Source organism: Lithobates pipiens, unplaced genomic scaffold, assembly GCF_037356315.1.
Source record: "Lithobates pipiens isolate NorthernLeopardFrog02 unplaced genomic scaffold, aLitPip1_a1.2 Scaffold_18, whole genome shotgun sequence".
Lineage (NCBI taxonomy): Eukaryota > Metazoa > Chordata > Amphibia > Anura > Ranidae > Lithobates > Lithobates pipiens.
Genome location: NW_027507758.1, coordinates 40,108,229 through 40,120,123, shown reverse-complemented (window position 1 = coordinate 40,120,123; position 11,895 = coordinate 40,108,229). Strand labels below are relative to the sequence as shown.

The window sequence follows — 11,895 nt, the reverse complement described above, 5'->3', positions numbered from 1 at the left end:
TTATGGGCACTGATATGTGGCACTGAGGAGCACTGATGGGCACTAATAGGCAGCACTGGTGGCCACTGATAGGCGGCATGGATAGGTGGTACTGATGGGCATTGATGAGTGGCACTGATGGAGGACACTGATGGACATTGATCTACAGCAGTGATGGGCACTGATGGACAGCACTGATAGGTGGCACTGATTGCCATCATTGACTGGCATCGCTAATGGGTACTGATTGCTGCCACTGGTGGGCACTGTTTGCTGACACTGTATTGCTATATTTTAATCAGGGCAGTGATGATCAGTTCCCAGATTACATTCTTAGATGTCCCCCTGCGTGGAGATGCTGCTGATCGGCTCTCCTTGCCATACACATTTCCGTGTTTACATGTAACCAGCTGTGATTGGACACAGCCGATCACATGGTTCAAGAGCCACGGTTCTTTACAGAGTTCAGGGTCGAGCGGTGTCCTAGCAACACGGTGCAGCCGTGATGCACGCCCCCGTGTCATGTCACGTCGTTCCAGAACGAGAGCCTCACCGCCCCGCCGTCATTTGACAGTGGGAGGGCGGCAAGCAGTTAAATAAAGTCAAAACTTTTTTTTGTGTTGGATATTGGAGAGGGATTAGAACAGCTGTCAGGTTGTTATTACTGTCTGTGACCCCATTAGGGAGATTCATTCTCTCTATGTGTCCTGTTTACCATTATCATAGAGAAAGTGAAAGAAAATCCCACATTTTGGGTTGTCACCAGAACAGGAATAGAGGGGAAATCTTCCAATGGGGACACTGGTTCAGGGATTTCCTCTCACTTCCTGTTTTGGTTATGAGACAGGAAGTGAAGGGGAATCCCCCCAATGGGACTCAGGTCCCTACCTACACATCTCTACTGATCTCTGATATGAGAATAATCAAGGCGATCAGTGTCTGTATTTTAGATGCTATGGCAGTCCTGAGCACAACCAACCTGCAGACTCAGAGATGCTCTGACCACAGCATCACCACAACAGCCAATCAAAAATCAGCGTGTGAGCTCATCCAGCCATTCACAGCTCTCCTTTGGCAAGCCTCTATATCGCGCCGCTGTCATTGGAGAGCCACGCCCAAACCCTCCATTGGCTGAGAGTGACGGCCGTAGGCGTGGTCCGGAGACAGCAGGGAAGTGTTTTGCTGGGTGACTTCCGGTTCTCGCTGTGTGCCAGTCCATCCATTACCGGGGAGGGGGATGGTGACCCGGAGCGGCCGGAGTCCGGACTGCACTATCACCTGATCGAGGAGCTCATCCCTCCGCTACCGGCCCGGTACACTTACCGACCCACCCACACTATGGCTAGCATGGCCAGCGGGGAGATGCAGGGCAAGTACCAGAAACTGGCACAGGAGTATTCCAAGGTGAGGGGGCGAGATATGTACACCCGACACCTGACACCCATCATCATTATCACCCACTATCATCATCACTCATTGACACCCATCATCATCACCCACTGACACCCATCATCATCACCCACTGACACCCATCATCACCATCACCCACTGACACCCATCATCACCATCACCCACTGACACCCATCATCACCATCCACTGACACCCATCATCGCCATCACCCACTGACACCCATCATCACCATCCACTGACACCCATCATCGCCATCACCCACTGACACCCATCATCGCCATCACCCACTGACACCCATCATCACCATCACCCACTGACACCCATCATCGCCATCACCCACTGACACCCATCATCGCCATCACCCACTGACACCCATCATCGCCATCATCCACTGACACCCATCATCACCATCACCCACTGACACCCATCATCACCATCACCCACTGACACCCATCATCATCACCATCACCCACTGACACCCATCATCATCACCATCACCCACTGACACCCATCATCGCCATCACCCACTGACACCCATCATCACCATCACCCACTGACACCCATCATCATCACCATCACCCACTGACACCCATCATCGCCATCACCCACTGACACCCATCATCGCCATCACCCACTGACACCCATCATCGCCATCACCCACTGACACCCATCATCACCATCATCCACTGACACCCATCATCACCATCACCCACTGACACCCATCATCACCATCACCCACTGACACCCATCATCATCACCATCACCCACTGACACCCATCATCATCACCATCACCCACTGACACCCATCATCGCCATCACCCACTGACACCCATCATCGCCATCACCCACTGACACCCATCATCACCATCATCCACTGACACCCATCATCATCACCCACTGACACCCATCATCATCACCATCATCCACTGACACCCATCATCATCACCATCATCCACTGACACCCATCATCATCACCATCATCCACTGACACCCATCATCATCACCATCATCCACTGACACCCATCATCATCACCATCACCCACTGACACCCATCATCATCACCATCACCCACTGACACCCATCATCATCACCATCACCCACTGACACCCATCATCATCACCATCACCCACTGACACCCATCATCATCACCATCACCCACTGACACCCATCATCATCACCATCACCCACTGACACCCATCATCATCACCATCACCCACTGACACCCATCATCATCACCATCACCCACTGACACCCATCATCATCACCATCACCCACTGACGCCCATCATCATCACCATCACCCACTGACACCCATCATCATCACCATCACCCACTGACACCCATCATCCTCATCACCCACTGCCACCCATCATCCTCATCACCCACTGCCACCCATCATCATCCTCACCCACTGCCACCCATCATCATCCTCCATCATCACCATCACCCACTGACACCCATCATCATCATCATCACCCACTGACACCCATCATCATTGCTTCCACCACCAACACAATTTTCACCCATCATTGTCACTGACACCTATCAACCACCATCATAACTGCCACCCCTGGTACCCATCTACAGCCACCACCAATCGCTGACACCTATCATCGTTGCTACCACCACTGACACCCTTCTACATCCTTTATCAGTCATTGACACCCATCATCACTGCCGCTGACACACATCTACACCCTTCATAACTGCCACCCTCACACCCATTTACACTAATCATCAGTCACTGACACCCGTCGTCACCGCTGGCGGGGCACCCACCTACGTCCGTCGTCACCGCTGGCGAGGCACCCACCTACGCCCGTCGTCACCGCTGGCGAGGCACGCACCCACGCCCGTCGTCCCCGCTGGTGCGGCACGCACCCACGCCCGTCGTCCCCGCTGGTGCGGCACGCACCCACGCCCGTCGTCCCCGCTGGTGCGGCACGCACCCACGCCCGTCGTCCCCGCTGGTGCGGCACGCACCCACGCCCGTCGTCCCCGCTGGTGCGGCACGCACCCACGCCCGTCGTCCCCGCTGGTGCGGCACGCACCCACGCCCGCCGCGACCGCTGGTGCGGCACGCAACCACGCTCACCGCGACCGCTGGCGCGACACTCGCCTATGCCCGCCGTGACTGCTGCCGTGACTGCTGCCGTGACACTCACGCCCTTCATCACCGCTGGCGCGGCACCCACCTACGCCCGTCGTCACCACTGGCGCGACACCAACCTACGCCCATCATCATCGCTGGCGCGACACTCATGTCCTTCATCGCTGCGGCACCCACCTACGCCTTTTCAGCACCGCTGGCGCGACACCCACCTACGCCTTTTCAGCACTGCTGGCGCGACACCCACCTACGCCTTTTCAGCACTGCTGGCGCGACACCCACCTACGCCTTTTCAGCACCGCTGGCGCGACACCCACCTACGCCTTTTCAGCACTGCTGGCGCGACACCCACCTACGCCTTTTCGTCACCGCTGGCGTGACACCCACCTACGCCCGTCATCACCGCTGGCACAGCACCAACCTACGCTGCCTTTTTATCACTGTATTTAAATTTACAGTATCTCACAAAAGTGAGTACACCCCTCACATCTTTTCATGTGACAACACTGAAGAAATGACACTTTTGCTACAATGTAGTGAGTGTACAGCTTGTATAACTGTGTAGATTTGCTGTCCCCTCAAAATAACTCAACACGCAACCATTAATGTTTAAACTGCTGGCAACAAAAGTGAGTACACCCCTAAGTGAAAATGTCCAGATTGGGCCCAATTAGTAATTTTCTCTCCCTGTCATGTGACTACAATGTGTTGGGTGTGAATGGGGAGCAGGTGTGTTAAATTTGGTGTTATCTCTCACTTTCTCATACTGGTCACTGGAAGTTCAACATGGCACCTCATGGCAAAGAACTCTCTGAGGATCTGTCAGTGCTCAGACCATGTGCCGCACACTGCATCAAATTGGTTTGCATGGCTGTTGTCCCAGAAGGAAGCCTCTTCTAAAGATGATGCACAAGAAAGCCCACAAACAGTTTGCTGAAGACAAGCAGACTAAGGACATGGATTACTGGAACCATGTCCTGTGGTCTGATGAGACCAAGATAAACAATTCAGATGGTGTCAAGCGCGTGTGGCGGCAACCAGGTGAGGAGTAGAAAGACAAGTGTGTCTAACCTACAGTCAAGCATGGTGGTGGGAGTGTCATGGTCTGGTGTTGCATGTGTGCTGCCAGCACTGGGGAGCTACAGTTCATTGAGGGAACCATGAATGCCAACATGTACTGTGATATCCTTAAGCAGAGCATGATCCCCTCCCTTCGGAGACCGGGCCGCAGGGCAGTATTCTGACCTCAAACACACCTCCAAGATGACCACTGCCTTGCTAAAGAAGCTGAGGGTAAAGCTGATGGACTGACCAAGCATGTCTCCAGACCTAAACTCTATTGGGCATTTGTGGGGAATCCTCAAACAGAAGGTGGAGGAGCGCAAGGTCTCCAACATCCACCAGCTCTGTGATGTCGTTATGGAGGAGTGGAAGAGGACTCCAATGGTAACCTGTGAAGCTCTGATGAACTCCATGCACAAGAGGGTTAAGGCAGTGTTGGAAAATAATGGTGGCCACACAAAATACTGACACTTTGGGCCCAATTTGGACATTTTCACTTAGGGATGTACTTACTTCTGTTGCCAGCGGTTTAGACATTAATGGCTGTGTTGAGTTATTTTGAGGGGACAGCAAATTTACACTGTTATACAAGCTGTACACTCACTACTTTACATTGTAGCAAAGTGTCATTTCTTCAGTGTTGTCACATGAAAAGAGAATAAAATATTTACAAAAATGTCAGTTTTGTGAGATACTGTATGTATGTGATACAGAGAGATATACTTTATTACCAAAAGTATTGGTACGCACCTCTGTATCCTGCAACCCTTAATAAAATACCTGGTGATCCTGCCACGATGGTCTTTCCAAGGCACTTTCTGTACAGGCTAACAATGCTGGCCCTATTAGTTGTTCTACTGCTCAACAACAGGTGTCTGTGAGGACCTAAATGCCCTGGGGCTTGTCTGCCATTGCCACCACCAGTAATAGCTTTCTGAGCATGCAGCCACTACTGAGAGGGACAGGATGGGCCCACAAAGAGGCTGTGGGCTATCAGTAGCACAGAGTTGAAAATATACACTATATCACGAAAAGGATTGGGGCGCCTGCCTTTACACGCACATGAACTTTTTTTTTTTTAAGTATAGTGACTGCTATACAATAAAATTGCAACCGGGGGGGGGGGATGGTCAGGGCCCATATGACCATTCATAGCATATCTTCATAAAAGTCAGACCCAGGCCAAGTGAGGATCAAGAGGGGTGGGGGGTTGGGAGCTGTTTGGAGTAAAGTGGGTAGATATGTGGGGAGGGCCTAGCTTTCACCCAGGCAGCCCAGATGTTAACAAATTTCTTTCGGGCAGTTCCTTCCTAGATACAGGGGGCAAAAAAAGTATTTAGTCAGCCACCAATTGTGCATGTTCTCCCACTTAAAAAGATGAGAGAGGCTGTAATGGTCATCATAGGTATACCTCAACTATGAGAGACAAAATGTGGAAACAAATCCAGACAATCAAATTCTCTGATATTATTATTATTATTATTATTATTTTTTTTTTTTTTAAGAATTTATTTGCAAATTATGGTGAAAAATTAAGTATTTTGTCAATATAAAACCTGTATTAAAAAAAATAAAATAAAAAAAAATCCAAACTTCATCTCAATACTTTGTTATATATCCTTTGTTGGCAATGACAGAGGTCAAACGTTTTCTGTAAGTCTTCACAAGGTTGTCACACACTGTTGTTGGTATGTTGGCCTCCATGTCCTCCATGCAGATCTCCTCCAGAGCAGTGATGTTTTGGGGCTGTCGGTGGGCAACACGACTTTCAACTCCCTCCAAATGTTTTCTATGGGGTTGAGATCTGGAGACTGTCTAGGCCACTGCAGGACCTTGAAATGTTTCTTATGAAGCCACTCCTTTGTTGCCCGGGTGGTGTGTTTTGGATCACTGTCATGCTGAAAGACCCAGCCATGTTTCATCTTCAGTGCCCTTGCTGATGGGAGGAGGTTTGATCTCAAAATCTCACAATACATGGCCCCATTCATTCTTTCATGTACACGGATCAATCGTCCTTTTCTCTTTGCGGAGAAACGGCCCCAAAGCATGATGTTGCCACCCCCATGCTTCACTATAGGTATGGTGTTCTTTGGTTGCAACTCAGCGTTCTCTCTCCTCCAAACACGACAAGTTGTGTTTTCTACCAAACAGTTCTACTTTGGTTTCATCTGACCATATGACATTTTCCCAATCCTCTTCTGGATCATTCAAATGCTCTCTAGCAAACCTCAGATGGGCCCGGACATGTACTGGCTTAAACAGGGGGACACGTCTGGTACTGTAGGATCTGAGTCCCTGGCGGCGTAGTGTGTTACTGATGGTAGCCTTTGTTACGTTGGTCCCAGCTCTCTGCAGGTCATTCACTAGGGCGCCCCCCAGTGTGGTTCTGGGATTTTTGCTCACCATTCTTGTGATAATTTTGACCCCATGGGGTGAGATCTTGTGTGGAGCCCCAGATCGAGGGAAATTATCAGTGGTCTTGTATGTCTTCCATTTTCTAATTATTGCTCCCACAATTGATTTCTTCACACCAAGCTGCTTGCCTATTGCAGATTCAGTCTTCCCAGCCTGGTGCAGGTCTACAATTTTGTTTCTGGTGTCCTTCGACAGCTCTTTGGTCTTCACCATAGTGGAGTTTGGAGTGTGACTGTTTGAGGATGTGGACAGGTGTCTTTTATACTCATAACAAGTTCTAACAGGGGCCATTAATACAGGTAATGAGTGGAGGACAGAGGAGCCTCTTAAAGAAGAAGATACAGGTCTGTGAGAGCCAGAAATCTTGCTTGTTTGTAGGTGACCAAATACTTATTTTCCACCATAATTTGCAAATAAATTCTTTCAAAAATCGGACAATGTGATTGTCTGGATTTGTTTCCACATTTTGTCTCTCGTAGTTGAGGTGATACCTATGATGACAATTACAGGCCTCTCTCATCTTTTGAAGTGGGAGAACTTGCACAATTGGTGGCTGACTAAATACTTTTTTGCCCCGCTGTATATTAGTTTGTAGAGGGGTAGGGCTGCATTTACCAGGAAAGCCATAGTTGTTTAGTGGGGGGTTGGGCCTGGTTCCAGTGGAGGAGGACTGCCTTCCTAGCGTAGAATGTTGTATAGAAGACAAATAATTGTTTTCCTCTGGGGGGGCTTCAAGGAAGTTGCAGATGCCAAAGAGGAGAGGGATAGGATTGTTTGGGACATTCAGTTTTCTTGTGGAGTTAATATCGTCCAGGACCACCCTCCAGAGACCCTCTACCCTTAGGCAGGACCAAACCACATGGAAGAAGTTGGGCACACTGCTGATCTGTCAGGGTAGATTCTTGCTAAGCGTACCGGAGAGTAGTAGGCGCGGTATAAGAATTTAAGTTGGGTAAATCTGTCTGTTGACAAAATCGTCAGTTAGATATTGTTGTATCCCCTCCTCCCAGTCATCGTCAGCTAATTCAGCGATGTCGCGCTGCCAACATGTAAATAATTGGGAAACCTTGGATGTGTCTAGCACAGCAAACATATTTATAGAGAGTCGAGAGCGTCCTGCTGCTTTCAGAGGACTGGAGCTCCATTTCCAAGTCGGACATCTGCAGGATAACCGAGTTGGGGAATTGGGAGAGAAAAGCATGACGTACTTTGAGATAGCTAAAAAAAAAACATTTGGTTTGGGAGGCCTCTGTTGCTCTTAAGAGTATTAAATGATGTTTACTATCCCTGGGTCACTATGTCTCCTAATGTTGTGATGCCACGTCTGGTCCACACAACCGGATCTGGGATAGAATGAAAATGGGGCGGGTTGTCCCACAGTGGTGTTGCGAGGGACCATGTATTTGGCTTTCCAAATTTTAGACTAACAACATCCCACACTCTAAGATTTGTCCTCATAAAGGGGGGTCACCTTTGGTTTGAATCGGGGGCCCCTGTGTATGAGGTTCCTAGCAGCGCCACCTTTCCAGTGGATGCACATGAACTTTAATGGCATCCCAGTCTTAGTCTGCAGGGTTCAATATTGAGTTGGCCCACCCTTTGCAGCTATAACAGCTTCAACTCTTCTGGGAAGGCTGTCCACAAGGTTAGAAGATGTGTCTATGGGAATGTTTGACCATTCTTCCAGAAGTGCATTTGTGAGGTCAGGCACTGATGTGGAGGAGAAGGCCTGGCTCCCAGTCTCTGCTCTATTTCATCCCAAATGTGTTTTATCAGATTGAGATCAGGCCAGTCAAATTCCTACACCCCAAACTCGGTCTTCCATGTCTTTATGGACCTTGCTTTGTGCAGTGGTCCAAATCATTTGGTGGAGGGGGATTATGGTGTGGGGTTGTTTTTCAGGGATTGGGTTTGGCATACCAAGACATTTTGGACAATTTCATGCTCCCAACTTTGTGGGAACAGTTTGGGGATGGCCTCTTGCTGTTCTAACATGACTGGCCATCACAGTGCTTTGTGCACAATCACAGAGATTACATGTGCGCTGATTCTTCCAGCCCCCTGAGCATACACACCCCATTAGGATCCTTTCACACTGATCGGGTCCACCTGCCAAGTTTTTTGGGCGCATCTGATCCGAAGGCCCATTTATCCCTATGGACAGGTGGGTTTACCCGGACACAAGTCCATTTATACCTACCATTGCATCAGAGGTAGTTGGGTGTAAATGGACAGCAGAATCTGCTTACTCCCGGTCGCCCATAGAGCAGCGAGGACTCAGTCTGTGTCTGCTCTGCAGAAAATGAGCTGACATGGATGCGTCATTCACCCGCTGCGCTCTGATTGGCAGGGGATCTGTGAGCTGATGAGAACAGAATCTGTCCCATGTGAAGGGGGGCTGAAAGGATGCCGGGTGGGTTAGGTGGGGAAGGGGTTATTTATAATAATTGCTATGAACATTGAAGTACATTTTCTAGTTGTTAATTATAAGTGAAGTTCATCCTTCTCCAGCGGTAATGTATAACTCATACCTAGACTTTAGTCCTCTACCAAACCTGAAAAGTAAATTTTTCTCAAGTCAACTTTCAGGGCAGCATCTGAGAGTAAAAGTTCCTCCCACCTAGAAACTGGAACCCATCATTCACAGTTTAAAAAAAAAAAGAGCATTACACCCCTGGCTAGGCACGGAGCAGTGGTGACTTCGGTACACCTGTGGAGGGTGCCAGACGAACAAATCTTTCCATATAAACCTATTTTATTTGATCTGTTGTAAGTATTACTTTTAATAAACTCACGTGTGCCTTTTAACCACTTCAGCCCCGGAGGATTTTACCCCCTTTCCTCACCAGAGTACTTTGTGCGATTCGGCACTGCGTCGCTTTAACTGACAATTGCGTGGTCGTGCGACGTGGCACCCAAACAAAATTGACGTCCTTTTTTTCCCCACAAATAGAGCTTTCTTTTGGTGGTATTTGATCACCTCTGCAGTTTTTAATTTTTGTGCTATAAACAAAAAAAAGCGATAATTTTGAAAAAAAAAACAAACACTATTTTTTTACTTTTTGCTATAATAAATATCCCATAAAAAAAAAAAAAAAAAATCGCAATTAGCGAATATTGATTGGTTTGTGCAAAAGTTAGTGTTTACAAAATAGGGGATAGATTTATGTTTTTTTTTTTTCATGACTGCGACATTATGGCACACATATCGGACACTTTTGACACATTTTTGGCACTATTCACATTTACACAGCGATCGGTGCTATAAAATTGCACTGATTACTGTGTAAATATGACTGGCAGGGATGGGGTTAACACCAGGGGGCACTGCAGGGGTTGGCTGGACAGCTAAAGTGGTTATATCTGTAGAGGGGCGACTGCTCACTGAAGTGCTTATAGACCTTTGGAGGTCTTAGTATCTGGTAAGCAGATATAGTTACCATACGTATCCTGTGGGGAGCACCGGGTGTCTGCACCGATTGAAACTGGGTTGTCATTTTTTTTTAAGTTCACATATGGACTCTTATAGAAAAAAAATCAGTGTGTGTGTGTGTGTGTGTGTGTATACAGTATATGTATATGTTTGTGTATAAAAATAAAACCACTTGCCGACCGACTCCTATACATATACGTCGGCACTTAGAATATGGATATCTCGGTAACGGCAGCAGCTTCTGCCACAACCAAGGTATCCATCTCTTCAGGAGCCAGTCGTGTTTACGATAATAGTAGTCTCTGCGGCGGATTCGCCACAAGATCACCGGTATTGGCGGTGGGAGAGGTGCCACCCCCCCCTCCACAGCTCTCCCGCGCCCTCCGCTGCTTACTGGAGCCGTCGGCAGCGGCGGAGGCGATCAGCACCTTTCCGTGGCCAGGGTATGGAGACGAGTGAGGAGAAGATGGCCCCCACCCGTCTCCATACTATAGCGGGGCGGAAGCAACGTCAAAATATCACTTCCGCCCATATGTCTTAGAGGGCCTTTTTTTTTTCAATGTCATTTTTTCAAATGACAACATTTCTTTATTTTTTTTTATTACATTTTAGTCCAAATATGAGATCTGAGGACTTTTTGACCCCAGATATCATATTTAAGAGGACCTGTCATGCTTTTTTCTATTACAAGGGATGTTTACATTCCTTGTAATAAAGAATGATGTGGTCCAAGGCACCAAAAGTAAATGGCCTCCATCCCAAAGAAAAGGGAAAGTGGTCAGCCGGATTTTAAATGAGGCCAATCGCTGTATAAAGTAAACATGTGGGATATAAAACACAGTGTTGCTTTTATGGGTTCCAACAAAAAAAGGGGGAATGTAAACGAGATGTATACCAAAAAGCAGTCTTGGCAAAGAACATTTTATTATACCAAGTGAAATCATGTATAACATACTAAATAACACGAAATTGCATTTACAGAGTTGCATACACGCAGGGCATGCTGAAAACTGCATATAAATATTCACAGCATTCCTTGTAATGGGAATAAAAGTGACCCAATTTATTTTTTTTAATCGATGAAAAAAATAAATAAAATGAAGTAAAATAAATAAGGAAAAAAAAATTCTTAAAGTGCCCTGGCCCGATGAGCTCTTGTGCAGAAGTGAACGCATACGTGAGTAGTGCCCGCTTATGAAAACGGTGGTCAAACCACACATGTGAGATATCGCCGCAATCGTTAGAGCGAGAGCAATAATTCTAGCTCTAGAACTCCTCTAACTCAAAACATGCAACCTGTAGAATTTTTTAAACGTCGCCTATGGAGATTTTTACGGGTAAAAGTTTGATGCCATTCTAGGAGCGGGCGCAGTTTTGAAGTGTGACATGTTGGGTATCAATTTACTTGGCGTAACATTATCTTTCACAATATAAAAAAAAATTGGGCTAACTTTACTGTTGTCTTACTTTTTTTTTTCCACAAAAA

General features: G+C 47.6%; 1 protein-coding gene across 1 annotated transcript in view; it reads left to right on the top strand.

The window, feature by feature from the left end:
• Positions 1–1,128: 1,128 nt before the first annotated feature.
• PPP1R21 (protein phosphatase 1 regulatory subunit 21) overlaps positions 1,129–11,895 on the top strand; it is a 147,469-nt gene continuing 136,702 nt past the window's right edge. Inside the window, exon 1 of the mRNA XM_077485604.1 lies at positions 1,129–1,383. Within this exon, the coding sequence (XP_077341730.1) occupies positions 1,318–1,383 (66 nt within the window). The 5' untranslated portion in view covers positions 1,129–1,317. The remainder of the gene's footprint in view (positions 1,384–11,895) is intronic.